Below are 21,791 nucleotides of genomic sequence, written 5' to 3'. Positions count from 1 at the left end.
TCACTTCTTTCTGCTTATAGTTTAGAGCCAAGCTGAACCACCAGGGGGAAGAGTAAGTTGGCTGAAAGGTTAGACCACTGGATTCTTGTCCAAGTTTCTTGAGTTCAATCCCCAATTTCAGCAAAACAGGTGGAGATTTTTCCAATTTCCCAGGTCAAACAATGTGCAGACCTGCAAATGTCTGAACCCCTTCATGTGTATACCTATGCAGAAGATAAAATATGCATGTTAAAATCCTGTTATCCATGCCAGTGTTGGGTAGATATAGAAAAAAGAACATACCCAGTGTGCACCACACCAAAAAAATGGAGTATGGCTGCCTACATGGTGGGGTATAAACAGTTATACACACAAAAGCCCACTCATATATATGAGTGAACTTGGACATGTCTGTTAAACATGGCAGGAAAACAAAACTGGAAAATATTAGGCACATTGCATTTGTATTCAACAACCAAAACCCATGATGTACATCTGATATTGACTGTATCATCAATTTCTTACCACAGGATTAAAAAGAAGAAAAAAAAACCCCAACACCTTCCAGTAGGATGTCATGGAGCTGCTATTCAGACAGTTACAACTGCCATCAATCCACTGGCATGTGAGTGAGTGTGTATGTGCGCATATATGTGTGCCTGTGTGCGTGTGCATTTGAGTGCATTTATGCACACATCTGTGGGGTGAATACATGTTCTGCATTTGTAAAGGACAGGTGGTATGACTGAAGGTTTTGACTAAATCTGTGTACAAGTGAGCAAGACTTAACAAAACTTACAGTCTGACAAGAACAATCTGATGCAAGAAATATTGGCTGAAAAAGGGGGGATTTTGCACACCACTTACGTAACCATTACAACATATAAAGATACATTTTTGAGTGTAAAGATTGAAAAACAAAACCTGAAATAACGCAATACCATCCAGTTTTAGCTACCAACATGTTTGATCCATAAATCACAGTACTGACCATGAAATCAGTATCGAAACCATTACAATAAAATGAATTTCAGTTACTGAAACATGGGAAGGTATCCAACCCAACATTAAAAGCTAAGTTTGGTAAATGAAACCTCTCTTGTCATCTGTTTCAATGACTGGATTTTTGAACGCTTGGAACATTCTGAAAAAAAGAAATCAGTTCAAAGACATGACTAGTGCTTGAAATGGAAATGGAAAGAAGAAATATCAATAAGGACAAAAACAGTTCCCAATTTGACTGCAGGTTTGTGACACTAACAAAAGTATAAATATATTTTGAAATACTGTGGGGGAAAAAAACAAAACAAAACAACAATAACATTCCAATCCAAGAAGGGAAAAAGAGAGGCATAAACAGCAGATTCACAACTGATAATGTCCTTTCTGTCATAGATGGGTCTTGACAGCATTTTATGAACAGCAGAATCTGAATGTGCTTTCCAAAGACATCATCAACACAGACGGTTGTCAGGAGTTAAGGACACTGTCCTAACCAAACAAAAAACAAACAAACAAAAAACAAATAAAAACAAAAAAACAAAACACATGAAAACAAAACGAAACAAAACACACTTTCTCAGCTCAGCTGATGTGTTTACTTTGGAACGGTATGAATTATGGAGCAGTAAAACTACAGAGTTTCTCTCACTCACGTTTGACACTAGCTGATTAACACATGCATGCACTTAGCGCATGTAAAAGAACCCACGGCAACAAAAGGGTTGTTCCTGGCAAAATTCTGTAGAAAAATCCACTTCGATAGGAAAAACAAATAAAACTGCACGCAGGAAAAAATACAAAAAAATGGGTAGCGCTGTACTGTAGCGACGCGCTCTCCCTAGGGAGAGCAGCCCGAATTTCACACAGAGAAATCTGTTGTGATAAAAAGAAATACAAATACAACTACATCAGTTTTGTGGGTGACGGCAGGCCACAGCCAACATTGTTCAACAGGAATTTGTGGAATCACTCACTGTGCACAAAAGCATTCCTCACTTGGAAGCTGAAAGTATTGTTCCAAACATTCTAAACAATTTTTTTTTTTAATCCATGTATATTTTACTACAGGAGGCCAGCTACCCACTCAGAGTTTTCGTACATCATATTGCAGAAAAACCATTTCACATTTTCTGCTTCATTTTATGTTAAACATTATTAAAAAATGTTTAGAGATTTACCTTTATTAGAATTCATAATCTAGTTTTCATTACATGACTGAATTAAAAATTTTGCATGCAACAACTGAAACTGTTTCCACATCGGTTTGTACGTGCATGAGCTGAAATGGTATCAGCATCGGTTTTTGTGTGTGCATGAGTAAAAATGGTACCAACATGACTGGTATGGCAGTTTGCTGAGGTAGAGGAGGGGTGGGAGATGCTGTCTGCAGACTAACCAGCCTGTACGCAACATGTTTCCCATCACAACTTTTTTTCTGAGTTCAAACGGACTTGTGAGGGGGTTGGGGTGTGTGGGGATGGGGAATGGGGTGGGGTGGGGTGGGGTGGGGTGGGGGGAGCCGGAGGGAACAAGGTATAAACACATACGCAAACATGGAATTTAGAGCTGTCCATCTCATGTTTTAAGTATGACACATCGTTGAGGGATGAGGTCACCATGGTACAATACATCCAGGAATACAACAACAGCAACAAATATCTGGAACATGGAGGTGGTGGTGGGGATAGCGACGCTGGAATTTGGGGTGGAGGATAGGGGACTCGGGGGATAGCAAAATTACTTTGGAAAAATATAACAACATTAATACATTAGGATATGAACCTGCACATGCATACCCTCTCCTACCACAACCATGAAAACAAATTACATAAATATGACAACAAATTTGCAATTGTCAATGCACAAACTTTCATTATCCAATAAACTTGATTACAGTATTTACAGGGAATGGAAACAGTCATGAAAAAAAAATCTCCCATTTCAATAAATGAAAAAAATATTAACAGTACAGTTCAACATATTGAAGGCTTAAAATCTGATTACATGATTAACAAAATATAAAGCCATCAGCCATACAGTGTAGCCACTTTGAATGTAGGAAGAAGAAGAAAAAAGACTCACACATAATGCGTTTTATGAGAGAGGGAAAAGACACAGTGCAACAAATATGACACACATATGTAATGGAGAAGAACATAAAAATCCATAGCTGGTAAATAAAATAACAACAAATGAATACCTGAGGAAAGGAAGTAAGTCCTGTTGTTGTTGTTGTTTTTTCTCCACCAGAATTACCACATGAAACAATAAATGCAAATCGGGACAGTAACTTGAGAACAGTGAGAACATTAACAACCATGGGTGAAAACTGCAGTCTAACCATTATGTCATTTTCACAGATATTTTCTTACAGGCTTAAAGCAAAACAAAACCACAAGTATGGATCCAGTGCATTGTAACATGAAGGATAATATTGAGACATTCTGAGTATCTTGGCTAAGGATGTATACACATAGGATATATACACAATATGCATAATGAAAAGTTAAAAAACGGGCAATTTTATTAAAATTATAATATTATCCTGAGTAACAGATCACTTTTGTTTTCAAAACAAGTTTGCAAGTGTACTTGAACACAGCTACACAGTGTTATGTTCACTACAGTGCATACAACCATGCTAAACGTTCAGCAAAAAAATATACAAATCTGCATTGTAGATATACATTTTTTTCTATCTCTTTTTTGGGGGAAGGGGTGGGGTGTTTACAAATGAGTACTTTTTTTCATCAGGTCTAGTTCCTTGTTTTTACAGTTTTGTTTTTAAAATCTAACAGCATCACTGTGCTTGGTTCGTGATTTATATTGATGTTGATTGAACGTCATTCTAATACCCCTTGTGCATTCCAAATTCTTCAATTTGAAACCAATAAAGAGTTGACGTCTTGAAGCAAATCTGAATGGGTTTTTTTCTAACTAAAGCAATCTAAACCTACATCTACAGGGAAAATAAAATTATCAGCAACAAAAATTACCTATCAGAAAAATATACACTGACAGTTTGCCTCCATCATCATGCTGAAAAATCAAAGAAATCTGTCTCTTAAACAGAGATAGCTTTCAATGTTCAGGGACAGAATTTCACAACCCACAAACAGGTGAGGTGAGCAAAGCATTAACAATAGCACAAGACATTATCAGTCTTTTAAAATAGTTATATATATAATACTACCCTTGAGTGTATGTATTTATCAGCACAACATAACATTAAACAAACAATAAATAGTTTAATATAATGATGGATTTTTTTTGTGTGTGTTGCAGTTTCTACAACTTCATGCAATCATTGTATTGCCTATTCCAACTGGCAAAAAAACAGTGCTAAACACTGGCAAAATTTTCTTCTTTTTTTTTTTTTTTTTTTTTTTTTGAGCAAGTTTTTAAAAGTATCTAAGGACCACCATTTAATACTTGACCAGAACTATTTATGCTGTACTAGTCCTTAGAACCTGAGGTAACCTTCATGAAATTTCCAGCCCTGACTTACCATTCCCAGATAATAGAGCTGGTGCCATCATCATCAAGTCTCTTCACATAAATAAATAAATAAATAAATAAATAAATAAATGAGTATGGCAGTGAACTGTGTCTGACATGACTTGTCACATTTAGCAAAGGATAAGAAAATGTACACGGAACAAGTACTTCCCGTCCAGTAACTAACCACGCACCACCAACAGACAATCATTATTTGGGACTGCTTCCATGACATGTTACTTATTGACTTAACATGGCATTGCTACTTATAGTCCAGCTGACCCGCACAGGGCTATAGTTTCAGTTTCAGTTTCAGTAGCTCAAGGAGGCGTCACTGCGTTCGGACAAATCCATATACGCTAAACCACATCTGCCAAGCAGATGCCTGACCAGCAGCGTAACCCAACACGCTTAGTCAGGCCTTGAGAAGAAAAAAAAAAAAAAAAAAAAAAATATATATATATATATATATAAGCTTACATAAATAAATAAATAAATAATAATTATGATATTAAAAAAAAACAAAAAACAGGGCCATAACAAGATTGCTCCCACATACACAATACTGTATATAACCAGAAATATAACCCTTAAGAACCATACTGTGAAGTCAACAGTTAAACAGTAGCAACAGCAATGGCAGCCGAGGTTGATGATGTTTGTCAACATGAGACCAGTGGTTTTCATCCACATTGCATATGAATCAGTGTTAATAAAGGCAAACTCATTTACAGTTTTGTATTCTGCAGAATGTCACACAGCTGATGCTACTATTCTTTCAAATTCGTGGGCATGTTATGATAAACATGGATCATTTGTAATCAATCTAAATGCTAACATTATATTGTAATGGTCTTAAGTTGCAAAAGTTGAATGGAAACTTTGATCTACACAAATCTATTTGTCTGATGATCACGAGTCTGAATTTTCCTTTTGAGTTTGCCAGTAAGCTTTTCAATAAACTGGATATAATTTTGGAATGCATGAATTACACACATGCATAATAATACTGTGGTGTTAATAATAAATGATACTACTACTACTACTACTACAAATAATGATGATAATAATATCATTATCATTACTGGTAGTAGTAGAAGTCGTCGTGGTACAAGTAGTTGTTGTAGTCATCGTAGTAGTAACAGTAGTGTTATTATTGTTATTATCATATTATTACTATTATTGTAATAAACATTGATAAATCAATTCTAAAAGAAACTAATATCCTTTTTTATATTATGTTTTTTATGATGATTCTTCCGGCACCACCTATCTCTCCCACCCACCCTTCCCTCGAGTTAACTGATCACAATGTCTGGAAAGTGGGTACATCATTGTCATGGGACACATGCACAACCCTTATCATACAGAATGGGACTGATGACTAACAAGGACAAAAAGAAAAAAAAAAAAAGCAAATGGGCACAAAAAGATTCGGCAAACAACGAAAAGTATTAGTATAAAACAATGGTTCGTTGTTGGAAAGGAGTAGATAATAAAAAAGGCAGAGCTACCTGCTGATGGTTTGCATAAAGGGAGCGTTCACAACCATTTCATCAATGATCACAACAAGGGAATAGTATAGCTTGTCAAGTTCATAATAAAGGTGAGTGACAATCATGGAAATATTGGCATTTGTTAAAGGTAAAAAAACAACAAATAAAGAAAAGGCCTTCATAGGGAATAACGAGAGGTGACAATGTACAGAACAGGAAAAAGTCCATGATCCTCAACAATAACAACATGAAAATGCATCTTGTTAAACAACAAGGGCAATCTTCACAAGCAAAACATTACTGCCATTTTAACAAATGTCTTTCGTCAGTCAACTAATGGCACAAAAATGAGTGCGGGCATTAACGACTAAAAGAAACAGGTCAGAACACTGAAACGACAGTGAAAACAACACATTTACAGCCTTGGTTTGCTAATTAGTATCAAAGTCAACGAAAGGACATGAAGTCATGAAAATTATGTCAATCAAAACTTGATGTCTGGCTTTTCTCTCTCACAAGGAAAATGAAAAGAGCATAAAGAACCAACAGCAGTTATTAAATTATTAGTCATTTCTCACTAACTTGCCTTGAAGAAAACATGTAATTTCAATGAAATGGACAGTCACAATATCACAACCAGTAAACAAATGTATATTGCTGGTAATATTATAAGCCTCATTCAACCTTTTCAATAAACATCTGAATGACTGCTCAATAAAACAAACCATGCTAACACTTTCTTGTGACCATTTTGACAAACTATTCAGCAAAATCAGAGTGTACTCACTGATGATCAAACTTCTGTCAGAGACATAATCGTGAAGTGCAAAAAAGCAATTGGCTGAAGATCGTTGAAAAACACTTTGAAATCCAGGTAGATTGCATCCTTTCACTTTTTTCAAGTGTGCAAAATTTCTAAAGTGTGAATTATCTAACACAGATTTATCAAAGATAAATTCAAGACAAAACATCATGGTGATAACAATGTGTTCAGTTACAGGTATACTCACACCTCACCTCAAACATTCTCCTTTCATATAAGTAACAGGCAATCACCTGTTTATAAAATGATCACTCATTTTATAAACTCCAAGAAGGAGCACTAAAAAAAAAGACTAAAATCAATTTATAAAACAAAATAAAAAAAAATATAAATCAGAGAAGGAACATGAAAAAAAAAAAAAAAAATTACACGTGTAACAAACTCCCAAGAAAGAAGGTTTTTTGTTTCTTTAAAAATTTTTTTTTTTTTTTTAATAAAGAAACAAGTAAAGTTCCAGTTTCAAGGAAGTGCCAGAGTATGCGGACTGATCCATATACACTACACCACATCTGCTGTTGAAAAAAAAACAAAAAAAAAAAAAAAACCCACCTGACCTTTACAAAACCCAACACACTGATCAGGCCTTGAGACAATATAATACTTGAATAGATACATAAAAGAAGAATCACCAAAAGAAACAAACAAAATAACTTTTACCATGAAAGGAGTTTGTAAAGAGACACAGTGAAGAAAGTGATACCAACACTGGGGGGGGGGCCCTCCCTTCACATTGCCGATTCCTCCCTGGATGTGAACTTGGTCAGCCGACAGCTGGCGTCCCATAATTCCTTGCAGAGCTTCTGGTCGTTGGCCAGGGGATTGACCTTTCTCTCGGCCATCTGGCACTGAGTAAAGTACTTGCCAGACATGTCCTTCACCTCGTCTGCCAGGGCACAGTACAGGGTCGTCTGGACGCCTTCGATGGGGGTCTGACCAACAGGGGTGTAGGCGTCAATTCCACAATGCTCTTATATATATATATATATATATATATATCTTTCTTTTAAGGGATAAAACATATCTTGGCATACACAAACACACCTCCGCCCCCCAACCCCCACACTCCCCCCCCCCCCTCCCCCGCACACGGATGAGTCATTCGGATGAGACGATAAACCGAGGTCCCGTGTGCAGCATGCACATAGTGCACGTAAAAGAACCCACGGCAACAAAAGGGTTGTTCCTGGCAAAATTCTGTAGAAAAATCCACTTCGACAGGAAAAACAAATAACACTGCACGCAGGAAAAAATACAAAAAAATGGGTGGCGCTGTAGTGTAGCGACGCGTTCTCCCTGGGGAGAGCAGCCCGAATTTCACACAGAGAAATCTGTTGTGATAAAAAGAAATACAAATACAAATATAAATACACACACATGGACAGATGTAAAAGCAGAAGTTTTCTGCAGGCACTCTGACCCCCTTCCTCCCTCCCTTCTTGGGGCTGAAGCCTGTATGTGAATAAACCATTCCATTCTGTTCATTCCATTCAGTTCCTCCTTCCCTATTTCTTTGACAATCTTCACGACACACAACGTGGACCTACACAGGTTGTCCAAATCTTCAGCTGCTGAGCTTAACGAGTCACGACTAAGAAATGGACACATATCACACCTTGAAAAAGTTTTCTCACAAAATTTGTAACAAACTGGACCCGCAGTTTGAGAATCATTGATTGGTAAATCATTATCACTCAGTATATCAGTAAAATACTCCCTTCTAAAACTTTTGGAAACCCCATTTAAACCCCCCCCCCAAAAAAAAACCCACCAGCAATCCTGCTGCATACTTTGTACTAATGACATCAATACAAGTTTCAGGTTCAGTTTGTCAAGGAGGCATCACTGCGTTCAGATAAATCCTCATACGCTGCATCACATCTGCTGGGCAGAAGCTGACCAGCAGCCTTACCCAATGCACTATTCAAGCCTTAAAATCATATATATTTTTGTACCTGTCAGAGTGAGTTTTTTCAACAAAATTTCACCAGAGGACAAGACGTATGTGCCATGGGTTCTGTTAAAGTGTGCAAAGCTCATGCTGCACATTGGACCTCAGTATATCATCTTATCCGAATGACTATACGCTCAGTTTGATTTCCCAAACTTAGGAGAAAGGATGAGACCAGGGTCTGAACCTAGATCCTCACAGACAATCTATTGGCAGATAAGCGACAGACATAATAGCTGTGTGGTTAAAGCACTGGACTCTCAATCTGAGGGTCACGGGTTTGAATCTTGGTAACAGCGCCTGGTAGGTTAAAGGTGGAGATTTTTCCAATCAACATATGTGCTGACCTGCTTGTGCCTGAACCCCCTCGTGTGTATATGCAAACAAGAGATCCAATACGCACATTAAAGATCCTGTAATCTATGTCAGTGTTCGGTGGGTTATGGAAACAAGAACATACCCAGCATGCTCACCCCCGAAAACGGAGTATGGCTGCCTACATGGCAGGGTAAAAACTCTCATACACGTAAAAGGCCACTCATGTATATACGAGTGAATGTGGGAGTTGCAGCTCACGAACTAAGAAGAAGAAGAAGGCAGATAAGCATCATAACAAATCTGCCACTTTTTACATTTCTATTACAACCCAGCACTCACCAGGAGGAACACTCTGAACAGCCTCAAGGGAAGCCGAACGTAGAAGGGCATGTTGTCCAGCAGGCCAGTCCTCACAGAGCCTGGGTGTAAGCACACCGTGGTCACATCTGTCACACCTGAAACAGCAGAAAAATGAAATTATGTACATTCCAGTTTGGTGTTCTCTTTGAAAGCAGGTGGAGTATAAGTCACAAGTGCAAGTGGGATGGGTGAGCATTTTTCTGTACATATATTTGTAGTTGTGACAGAGAGAGAGAGAGAGAGAGAGAGAGAGAGAGAGAGAGAATGCCTAAAATGCCCACTTACAACTCATTTCTAGGTCTATCAGTAAAGAAGAAAACTGTTTAAATGACTAGATTATTTTACTGAGGTCATACAAGAAATTAATGTCAGACTTAGTACACCCCCAAATGTTTGCACTTCTTTCCTTGCAATGCCTACTTCTTTGAGCAAGGTATTTTCCTATTCATTAAAGCAAAATGGGTAAGATGTGGCTGAATAATCAATTAAGAATTTAACAATTGGAAGAGGGAACAAATGAATTAACTTGTGATGTGACTGTTTATTGAAAGAGAACCATGGAAAAAATAACTCCAGTGAAATCAAACCAGTGTTCTGCTCCCAATTTTTTTTTCTAAAGGGAGATAAGTCTATCTGCTTCCTGCCATGCTGCATGTTTGAAATGAAGATCGACCTCTATCTACCAGTTCTGGGTGGGAAATAACTACTGGTTTTGGGGGGTGTTTTGTGGTTTTTTGTTGTTGTTTTTTTTTGTTTTGTTTTTAATGTCAGTGGTGAAGATGATGAGGCTGAGTTAAACAATGGACTGTCACACAATTCTGGTGACATATAACTGGATAACAGTTTGTCAGATGGATGCAAAAAGCAGTGTCAGCAATGACAGGACAGAACCACACTACATACTGAAAGTATCAGTCTGGTGAATTTCAGTACCAGTTTTTCTTGAAGAACAAGCGATGCTCAGTAGAAAATCTTATTGATATGGTCTGGAAATACTTGCCCAAACTACCCATTCATTATGTTTATTTTAACATTTTATTCAAACATAGCTTGGTTTTTCAACCACTTTTGAAGTACCGGTAGTCTGGTTTCTTCTCCCACTATGTTATCATAAAGGCATAAACAAATCAGCCCCTTCCTTTCTCTATGGTTGCCTTCACCTATTTACCCCATCTTGCCCTTTACATTCAGCTCCAAAACCACTCCATTTCTGTGTTCCCAGATTCAAAAACTTGAAAATCACGTTTCTCTGTCTCTGGACCTTTCTATGGTTGCCTTCACCTATTTACCCCATCTTGCCCTTTACATTCAGCTCCAAAACCACTCCATTTCTGTGTCCCCGGATTCAAAAACTTGAAAATCACGTTTCTCTGTCTCTGGACCTTACACTTGGAACAGGTTCCCTCTTTCACTTTGTCAAACCTCTGAACTCAGCTCTTTCAAGTCTGGCCTTAAGAAACCTGCCTGTTTCCTAACTCCCTCGTTTTTCCAGCTTTCTATTCATATCTGTAATTATACATTTTGTCTTTCATCTCTCTGAATCAGTTACACATGTGAATGAACAGCTAGTGTGAAAGCACTTGGATTTCCTCTTTGGACAAGATTCAGCCCTACATAAATATAATGGTTTATTATTAGCATTATTCTCCAGGTTCTTTGTCCAGGACAGTAAAACCTTCCTCTCAAGATAGAAACAAAAAGAAAGTGGGAGAACTCACCAGAAGCCGCCAGTCGTCTTGCTAGTTCTCTTGTGAACAACAGATTGGCAAGTTTGGAGTTGAAGTAGACCTCATGCGTTCTGAAGTACTTTTCTGCTCTTAAATTGTCCAAGTCGATCTTGCCCATTTGTTGAACAACAGAGGAGACATTGATAATTCTGGAAGGAGCAGAAGCCTTCAGCTTCTCTGAAACAGGAAAACATGTTGGGATAAAAATGCAAATGGACAAGCTGAATTGATATATGGTGAAGGATGGATTTTTTCCCCTAGATTGTATGTGTAACTACTGATGGAATGCAAAGAAACAATTTGTTGCAATTTAGGTCTCTTTTTGCCTAAAGTGGAATGCATGTTGTTCTTTCACACATGCTGGGCTGACTGTATTGAACTTGTTCAGAGTTTCACCAGTTTAGTCAGTGCAGTGTATAAAGATCAGTCCCCATTCTTTGACAGCTCACTGAAACTGAAACTTTAAGTCATCATCATATCTTCACAAGACATATATGGTAAATGACAGATTTTGTCATCATGGATTTTGTCTTTGGGATGTACAATGATAGACATGTGGGTGTCTGGACTTAGAAGTCAGTGAAGTGCAGTTTCAGACTACTGCCACTTCATGAACATGTGCATTTAAAACTAACCTTTTCTTAGGCTGAAGATGAGGACACAGGGGTTTTTCTCTCAATCTTCCAACACCCAAGTTGGCATGATGGATGCCAAGATTAATATTTCAGAAGCATCCATGGCAGATAAAAAAAGGTGATTATTCACCATCCCATAATGTTGTTCACAGAAAACAGTCAACCTGTCCTTGTTATGATGTGTCAGATCTGAAGTCATCAGGCGCAAAATAAATGATCCTGGCCACAGAAACTGACACATCCAGAGGACAAATGTGAAAATCTTTGAAGACCTTGGATGGAAAGCTATTCTTGAATTGATGCTAATAAACATGTTTGATACATCTTAGCAACAGAGATGTTGGATAATTATGAATTAGGATTGACATCACATGACTCGAGTCCTAAGCCCTAACACAAGTCTTGGTTCCATGTATGACAGAACAACATGTACCTCATCTCAGTATGGCCTTGTGATCCCTGACTTCTGCAGACGGATGATTTATCTATCTGAATATGAAATTGATAAACAAGTTACCAATTCAAACGTTTTTTCTTTGCAACAACAACAAAACTACAACAAAAACAACTATAGTTGGAACTGATAAACAATGGATTCCTAACAATATAGATCAGTTACTGTGAGGATAACCTTTTTTGTTGCTGTTATTGTTGTAGAGATAGGCACTAGGCACATTTTTTGCACACAATGTAAACAACATTGTGAGAGTGGTCAGTGTGAAACCCCCCCCCCAGAAAACGTAAATAAATAATTTAGAAAATAATAGTTTTAACATTTGCTTCCCTTGGTCTATTTTCCCTTATCTGGCATTGTTTGAACAGGTTTCTCCAAGTCACAAACCAGCATGTACTCCCCCCCATAACCCCCCCCCCCCTTTTTTTGTATTGTTTGGTGCAAACCCCTGCCAAAGGTTCTAAAAAAATGTGAATGTAGAGGATATTTCCAGCCTTCAGGAAAAGTCTGGAATATTTTTTAGAAACTGCAAAAAAAAAAAAAAAATGTGTTGAGAGCATACAACATTCACTGTGTTAAAATAAATCATGTGGTGCATTTTTTTTCTTCAGAATTATTGACTGGATACCTTACTGTAATTATACTGTTATACTCAAGTGGATGATCAATATATCATTGATGAGTTGCTTTTAATTCAGTAAAACATGGCCTCTCTGATGCACTCTTCTGTTTGTTTCTATCATGGTGTGTGTCATTTTTTTTGTGTGTGCATCTTTTTTGTTATTTTCATACTTTTCTTTTTCTGAAAAACACCACAAAATGTGTGATGCCTTGGGACAGCAAGCACTATTTGATTATGATTCCACAGAGTCAATAATTTAAACAGGCCTTATATTCAGGTAATGAATGTTCTTGTTCATCATCTATGCTGGGAGACTAACGCTTGAGATGAAATGGGTGTTACCCAGTATGTCAGGCAGGTCTCCTCTGTCAATCCTCTTGAGATCCCTTCAGTCCTGAAGAATATTCTTCTTCATTTGTGGGCTGCAAATCCCATGTTCACTCATATATGCTTTATGTGTTTGACTATTTTACCCCTGCCATGCAGGCAGTCATAGTCCATTTTTGGTGGGGTGCATGCCAGGTATGTTCTTGTTTCCAGAACCCACTGAACGCGGACATGGATTACAGGATCTTTAACGTGCGTATTTGTTCTTCTGCATGTGTATATATCATGAAGGGCGTTCAGGCACTAGCAGGTCTGCACATCTGTGAAATAAAATAAAAATCTCCACCCTTTACCCACCTGGCATCATGACCAGGATTTGAACACAGGACCCTCAGATTGAAAGTCCAACTCTTCCACTACTCGGCTGTTGTGCCCATCTTTATCTGAGTAATTAATTATCCAGATGGTTGACCGGTAAATTTATGACAGCTACTTTTGAGTAATGCTTTACCCAGTAGCAAATTGGTCAGTAGGAAGGGACCAAAGTAATTGGTGGCGAAATTCACCTCCAGTCCATCCTCTGTCATTGAAAAAGGAAGGCCTGGAAGCAGAACAAAAATGGCATGCGTCTGTTATCTTGCAGGCAAATGTATCTGATTCAGTTCATTTCAGTCTGCCACTATTCTAAACATTGTTATACTGTTCTCAATCAGTCAAGCTGATGGACAATAAAGAAACGTACTTTTTACAAACATATGCCAGCACGTATACATGCACACACACACACACACACACACACACACACACACACACACACACACACATACACACACAAAACACATATACACACACACACAAGCAAGTAGGCTTGCATGTAATATAGAATAGAATAGAATAGAATATATCTTTGTTACGAAGTGTACTGGGGTCACACACACATACACACACGCACGCACACACACACGCACGCACATACACAATGGATGTATGCAAGTCCCCTTCCCTTGACATTTTTTTCAGCTAATCCACAGACACAAAGGTTCCACATTCCATTGGGTAGTAGTAGGCAAACAATGTAAATGAAAAGAAAAACCTGTAACCCTAAATTTAACCTCATCACCACTCACCCACAACTCCAGCATTGTTCACCAGGATGTTCACGCTCTCTTCCTCCTTAATGACTTCCTCACAAAACTGCTTCACAGAACTCAAGCGACTCAAGTCCAGTTCTCTCACCACTACGTTCCCATTGCCTGTGGCCTGCACGATAGCTTCTCTGGCTTCCTCCGCCCTTTTCTTATTTCGGCAGGCCAGGATGATGCGAGCGTTCCGTTTGGCAAGTTCCATGGCCGTTACGAAACCAATACCTGTTGACACAGAGAATAAACAAAAGAAAAACAAAAAACAATGAACACAACTTTCATCAGGTAAGAAAAAACGAGAAGAGACTGACAGCATTCCAGAAAAAGCTTTTTTCATGCCACATTAATTATACATTCCAATCATGCCACATTGATTATTCATTCCTATCAAATGCAATGACAATAACAAACTGGAGCAATGCTCAACACTTACACCACCAACTGCGTCGTTGAAAACATAAACCTGAAGTGGTGGCTTGGCAGTTGTATCGCACCTGACTGAGACGTAAACACTTTCAGTGATCACTACAAAATCAACAAATGGGTCAGCATCATGTCAGTCCCCCTGGTCCACCCTCTCCCCTCCCCCTGCTCTCACTCCCACTTACCATCACCTCTTTCCTTCTACAAGACATTAAGTGGTAATTCCTGGTGGTAGTTTCTCAGATGAGACAAGACACTGACAGGTCCCATGTAAGATAAAATATGATCAGAATAACTTTATTATCTCATAAAGAGAAATTACATCAGGTGCAGCAAAACAAACATGAACATGACTAAATTAAAAAGATCCAATGACATACAAGACGTAAATACGAAAACTATTGTATATATTCACTTTATTAAAATGTTGTAATTAATCATTATTGAAAACATATTGAAATACACCAAGTCTAACACTGCATGTATTATATTGCACATTAATTCAGATAAGAATAACTTAATTATTACATTACATCATACTCTTTCTACACAGAATGAACACACAACAATACAAGAAATTTTCCTTAAAAAATGCAATAGATAAATCCACTTTGACACAGCTGGTAAGCAAATATAAACCAGAAGACAAGAAAACTGATGATGTACTGTAGGGATTCAATCTCTCCCCAGGGAGAATGAGGGGACTCACTCTCTCCCCAGGGAGAATGAGGGGACTCTCTCTCTCCCCAGGGAGAATGAGGGGACTCACTCTCTCCCCAGGGAGAATGAGGGGACTCTCTCCCCAGGGAGAATGAGGGGACTCACTCTCTCCCCAGGGAGAATGTAGGGACTCACTCTCTCCCCAGGGAGAATGTAGGGACTCACTCTCTCCCCAGGGAGAATGAAGGGACTCACTCTCTCCCCAGGGAGAATGTAGGGACTCACTCTCTCCCCAGGGAGAATGTAGGGACTCACTCTTGCCCCAGGGAGAACGAAGGGACTCACTCTCTCCCCAGGGAGACTCACTCTCTCCCCAGGGAGAATGTAGGGACTCACTCTCTCCCCAGGGAGAATGAAGATAAAAATGTTACTGTTATATATGTTTACATTTTTTTTTCTTTTTTTACACTTCATGAAACCTTTAAAGACACTGCACTGACTGAGCATTCTAAAATATAGCACATAAATATGTTTTCACCTAATCAGACCTAAGCTCTCATGCCTTCACAATTTGAAATAATGTGTACTGACATTGCAGGATCTAACCAAACCAGAAAAATAATGTTTTTTCTTTCAATTTTCCACAACATCCATGCAATAAACCTATTTGAAGATGATGTTTTTAATATAAATGATCACTCAAAAAATGCATACTTATTTATGTTTCAGTCTTTATCAAAATACTATAATCATGTGCTGTATCCGATGTAACCATTAATTTGACATTAACCACAATGTTTAGGATGTGGAACAATATTATCTCCCTTGCACTGTTGCCTTTGGCCATTTAGGCAGAACTTGAGCATCCTACATTACATGTTTTTCCTTTTGTTTATATCTTGGAGTTTCATCATGATCAGGCAAGTGGTGTTTCCAAAGATTAACATTTTCATCTGAACATCTTAATTGATATTCAGGTGAAAAAAGCGGTGTGCTGTGTAACTGACAAGCTTTGAAAGGTTTGTATATGTATAGTCATTTCTGCTTCACAGATCACATACAGTCTTTTGTCAACTAATCAGATACCAAGAATCAGTTGTGTTTTAGCCTAAGCATACTGTTCAATACAACAACAATGAATAACACACAATGATTGCTCATATTATATAAAAACATATTAAAACAATGAAAAAAGGACTGGTGATTAAATAAAGAAAGAAATACTGAGTTCATCAGTCATTTTTTTTTCTTTCTCACACGCCCACAACCACCCCCCCCCCACACACACACACACACCCCCGACCCCTCCCCTACCACAACAAACCCCTTACCCCAGCCCCCAAACTCCTTATGTCCCACGCACACATCATGAACACAGACAAATGAAGACACACATGCCCTTGACTGGCTTGAGAAGAGTGAAATTATATTGAATCAAAATATTATTCTAAAATAAATAATATAATAGATCATGAAGACGGTATAGGCTCAACTGATAAACTTATTGCTTAAGGAAGTTAAGGACACACACACACACACACACACACACACACACACACACATTCACTCCAGTACACTCTAAACAAGCACTGCACCACTTTGCCTGATGCACTAATTATTTTTCTCCGTTGTGAATAATTCACTGCAGCACATAAAATGCAAGGGGTCTGGTAATCACATTTAAGTGGTGCAAGTAGTGCTGCATTGTTTAGAAACATCACATGAGCATAACCTACTTAAATATATATATATATATATATATATATATATATGAGAATGCCTTTTCAGGCATAACACAAGGCTTACTTTCCTTTTTTTTCAGTGCTGTGTAATATCTGACATAATTTGACCAAGGTAGATTCAACTTTAGCTGAACTTTAAATTAGACTGATGGACCTGTGAAGGTATAGTCTCCTTTGTAATGATTTAAAATGCAAACATAGTCAGTCACAAACCAGCGTTAGCTCCTGTGATGATGCAGGTCTTGCCCATCAGACTGGTTGTGGTGTCCATGAACATGGGAACGTCCTTCATCCACAGGTAGAAAGCTGTCAGGATGACAGCAGACACCAGTCCCACTGCCAGCAGCTGGCCACCAGTAAGCAGCATCTTTCCCCCACCACTCTTGTTTGCGCATGTACAGCACTGCACATTTTTTCAAAATCTTAGTTCTTACATGTAAATGTATGCGTCAGATTCGACTGAGGTCTGAGAGATTTTGTGGTGTGATTGAAGAGCCTTTGGATGCACAAATAATTTCTAGTTGGATTAGTAAAGAGGTATTCTATCTAATAATATTGTGCAAATGATAGCTTTGAATAGGTCAACAGACTAACCTGGAAGGGCGCAGACACTAGTGGGAAGCATTTATACAGTTAAAATGACCTGTTGATACAGAATCTTTGATGTTCTCTCAGGTTTTCTGGAGTCCCTAAAACCTCTTCAAAAACATTTGTCCTTTCACTTTTAGTATCAAGCACTTTAATTCTGTCTGGAATTCTCTTCCTCTGGATCTCCAGATTGATTACTTCATTCAGCAGTTCACTTTGAACCTGCAGTTTTGCTCTACTTACAATACATGTCAGTTCTCAATATTTTACAGAATCAGATTATTATGAGAGTATCTAGTTGTTACTATTAGTATTCCTGGAGACAGAGCATGCTATTTGAATTATAAAGTGAAACTGCTACTGTTTAAGGGTGCTTATAATTATATACATAATGTATTCATAATATGCATCCCAACAATTTTTTTTAAGAAACTTACCAGTGAGCAGTCCCTGTAGTTCAAACCACAGAGCTCTCAGCGTACTTCCAGTTCTTCCCCCTGCTCTTCACCAGAGCTCCAAGGGATCATTCAGGGGTACCTAAAACATGGAAGTCAGTACAGTGTGTCAAGTATTCCACCACCTACTAATTCAGGATTTTTAACTTTGAACTTTCTATGTGTTTTTTTCGTTTTGTTTTTGCTCAAAGCAGATGTTGTGTTGCTTATAGTTATATTGATTAGTCTGCACACTGACACCTCCTTGAAACTGAAACTGAACTGACATCGCTGGGGACATAAACTTTACACAGATTGAGCAATTGCCACAATGCAGCAAATCAAACATTAATCATATAATATATAGTATATATATATATATATATATATATATATATATAGATATATATATATTGTGTGTGTGCATGTGTGTACAAGTGTGTGTACGTGGTGTGTGTGTGTGTGTGTGTGTGTGTGTGTGTGTGTAGAGACCATAAAGTGTGTGTGTGTGAGTGTGTGTGTGTGTGTGTGTGTGTGTGTGTGTGTGTGTGTGTGTTAGTAAATAATATAAATGTTTCCCTGTTTGAAATTTATTATTCTTATGAAGTGATGTTGGCTACAAACTCTTCTGTTCTGATGATATCTGATACGTTGAACCTGAAATCTGAAAAGCTGCACTTTGTTATTTGCATCCCGGGGCATTTCCTGAAAAAAAACCCCATATATCCTGCTATGTATTTATTCATTCAGATATGCATTATAATGCTCAGCGTCACACACAGACACACACGCTAAGCATACACATTCATGATTGTGTGTTTATACATGTTGCAATTCCAGCACAGACTCGAGGATCATTTAACGAAACAGTAATCTTGAAATCGACACGTCTCTGTTGCAAACTCCAACTCGAAAAGTACTAGATCTAGTAGGCTATTATGTTACTTGGTACTGAAACTGAAACTCGTTGTATTTCAAAGTAAACTTTTACTGCATTCTGTGACGCGATTTTTGTCGAATGATGGAATTACCAATTTTCTGGTGAAGTCTGGAAACATTTGTTTGACTTTGGGAACATAGTTTACAAGATCACACCACTATACCTTGTTGGTGAAGGACACCTGTTATCTGATGGTGCGATTGCAGACGGCTTTTGTACGGAGTCTTTCCCCCTTTTTGCATAATAAATGTTGGATATGATTTGAATCGGCATCTACATTATTCAGCATCACACAACTTATTAATTCACCAAAAATTATTATCGAAATTAGCCAGCAGCGTATAGATAATAATGTCAGTTGCATTTAGAATCCTTCAATGATTTATTTTTCTCCCGATAACCAAATCCACTTTATGATCCATGTTTTTTTAATAAATTATCATTGTTCAATTTGTGTTTTATTTTAGAATATAATACATTTTTTACGCGTCGATTCTTCAAATACATTGAAATAGAAATATACACGAATTTTCAAAAACAAAATGATTGTCAAAATAATCGTCTCATCTCCACTTCCTGTATCAGCCAAAATCGCCCCCTGGTTTGTGTTTGCGGTTTTCTGCTGTATCGCATTTCACACTTGAGTCGAGATACACCTGTGAACGCTGGTACATCTCAGGGATTCTGTTGACCATGTTTCTCGTTTAACAGATGATTTAAATTTGTATCATCTATTGAAAGATGGGAAACAACAGTTCAACTCATGGAAGAGGTGGTAAGTGTCTTTACGAAATTGCCTTTCTTTTCTGATTGCAATTCTATTCTTAGTGACATTACAGATAACGACTGATTACAATTAGCTTTATAATGTTATGAAAATGTTCTGCTATTAGGACATCGATATGAGATATCCGGTTCCAGTGGTGTAGATCAACGTATTTTAAGGGTGAATAGTAAGATGTGTCATCATAATGTGGAACCAATATATGGATATTTTTTGTGAGTGATAATTTTCTGAAGCCTACATTTCTTTTATTTTCTGTTTTGTTCTATTTTTCTCTTCTTTTTCTTTTTTTTACGCATACACAGTATATACATCGAACTTAGATTTTTTTTAAAGGCAGCTGAAGATGATTACTATATCTGGAAGCATGTCAAGTTGTTATTTTGATTATCATTTACTGATTTAGTATCTTGATATGCATTGAAAGTAATTGTCATTTTTACTACAGTATATTTTGCCAATAATTTACAAGAAACAGACTGTGTTACACTGTTAACAGAGTAACTGCAGTTCAGTATGTCATGTCCAGCATTGTACTTGATTAAATGTTCAATACTTCAAGTTCAACCAGAGGCAGTGTACTGATTTGATTATTATGGGTTTACAGCCAGTCACTTATTTGTAAGTTCAATTCATATTAGTTTTATCACTTGTATTACATGTGATCCATGTCAGGTATTCAGATTGCACACCACCACCATTGTTTAATTGTTATTATCCTATTCCTAAATGAAATGGCTGTTCATCTTGTATTCTGTTGGCTTAATGTGTTACTGTTGAGAATATGAATTTAATAATGGTCTCTAAATACACACACACACACACACACACACACACACACACACACACACCACATACACACCCACACACACCACACATACACACACTTGTACACACACGCACACACATGCACACACACACATGATATATATGAAATAATTAATGGTCTGTGTAAGAAATTTAAAAACAAAACTGAATTAAAAAAAAAAAGAAAAGACTGGACACTAACACACATTAAAATAATTTTATATTTTATGGCAATAATCTTGTGAGAGCATGAGCACAATCAAAATGCAACCAGTGCATTCATGTGGTGGGGACCCACATCAAGTGCTGCACTTAATACCAGGCATGAGAACAGATTTTTTTTTTAAACTCATTGTGGACACAAACTGCACATTACTTTTAATAGTCAGTGGCATGTTTCTGTTTATGCTCCAACAGTGTTGTCAGTTCAAAGTTTTCAATGCACCATGCCCCACAATCTGTAGGCTGACCAGAATGTTCACAGGCTCTCTCTCTCTCTCACACACACACACACACACACACACACACACACACACACACACACCCTGACATGACTGCTCACATGCTCACAACTGTCATGTCTTTAGGATTAGCTGTGCTGTGATTGTCATGCTAAACACATTGGTCTTTGACTTAAATTTTTTTTTTTTTTTTAAAGATTTCTCAGGTTGTCTGATTGTTTCACAAGTTTATGAAATTGCCTTGGAGTTGGGCTCTCATCACTCTCGATCTCATACACTATACACTACAGTCATAGTGAAGTTACCCGCCCTCCTATTATTTCACTCTTTTTCCATCCTTGTAAATCTAAATGTAATGTTCTGTTAAAAGTGTTACCCAGTATATATCGGTAATTCAGCTGCAATTCAATTATTCAAATTGGATATACAGACAGTCACATATGCTTGTATATACATACACAGCACACCCCCTTTAACACTAAAAATCACATGTATACTGTATACACATGCACCCATGCAAACACACACACAAGATTAAACATTTTATTTAACCTCTGACCTCTGTTGGAGCTTGGAGTTTACATTGAAAATCAAATAGTGGCCAGACCTATAACTTAGAAA

At 37.7% G+C, this 21,791-nt stretch overlaps 2 protein-coding genes across 2 annotated transcripts in view; one reads left to right on the top strand and one right to left on the bottom strand.

Annotated features, from left to right (window-relative positions):
• Window positions 1-7,362: 7,362 nt before the first annotated feature.
• LOC143293996 (retinol dehydrogenase 12-like) lies at window positions 7,363-18,283 on the bottom strand. The gene is made up of 7 exons (XM_076605389.1): window positions 18,182-18,283; window positions 17,370-17,559; window positions 14,317-14,556; window positions 13,701-13,790; window positions 11,143-11,328; window positions 9,404-9,519; window positions 7,363-7,727 (listed from the first exon to the last, which is right to left on the bottom strand). The coding sequence occupies exons 2-7, from the start codon at window positions 17,521-17,523 to the stop codon at window positions 7,524-7,526; spliced, it is 990 nt and encodes a 329-aa protein (XP_076461504.1). The 5' UTR covers window positions 17,524-17,559; window positions 18,182-18,283; the 3' UTR covers window positions 7,363-7,523.
• A 1,425-nt stretch (window positions 18,284-19,708) lies between these two features.
• The window catches only part of LOC143293420 (protein neuralized-like), a 32,828-nt gene continuing 30,745 nt past the window's right edge, over window positions 19,709-21,791 (top strand). The window contains exon 1 of the mRNA XM_076604268.1: window positions 19,709-19,893. Within this exon, the coding sequence (XP_076460383.1) occupies window positions 19,860-19,893 (34 nt within the window). The 5' untranslated portion in view covers window positions 19,709-19,859. The remainder of the gene's footprint in view (window positions 19,894-21,791) is intronic.

Source organism: Babylonia areolata, chromosome 19, assembly GCF_041734735.1.
Source record: "Babylonia areolata isolate BAREFJ2019XMU chromosome 19, ASM4173473v1, whole genome shotgun sequence".
NCBI classification, from domain to species: domain Eukaryota; kingdom Metazoa; phylum Mollusca; class Gastropoda; order Neogastropoda; family Buccinidae; genus Babylonia; species Babylonia areolata.
Note: the sequence above shows the minus strand (reverse complement) of the source record. Positions and strands in the feature narration are given on the sequence as shown.

Excerpts from the sequence above, each read along its gene's own strand:
- LOC143293996 (XM_076605389.1), bottom strand. The coding sequence starts at position 17,523 with ATGCTGCTTACTGGTGGCCAGCTGCTGGCAGTGGGACTGGTGTCTGCT. Across the intron at positions 14,557-17,369 it reads CATCACAGGAGCTAACGCTG|GTATTGGTTTCGTAACGGCC; the intron begins GTTTGTGACTGA and ends CTGTGTCAACAG. Across the intron at positions 7,728-9,403 it reads TGTTCAGAGTGTTCCTCCTG|ACCCCCATCGAAGGCGTCCA; the intron begins GTGAGTGCTGGG and ends CCTGTTGGTCAG.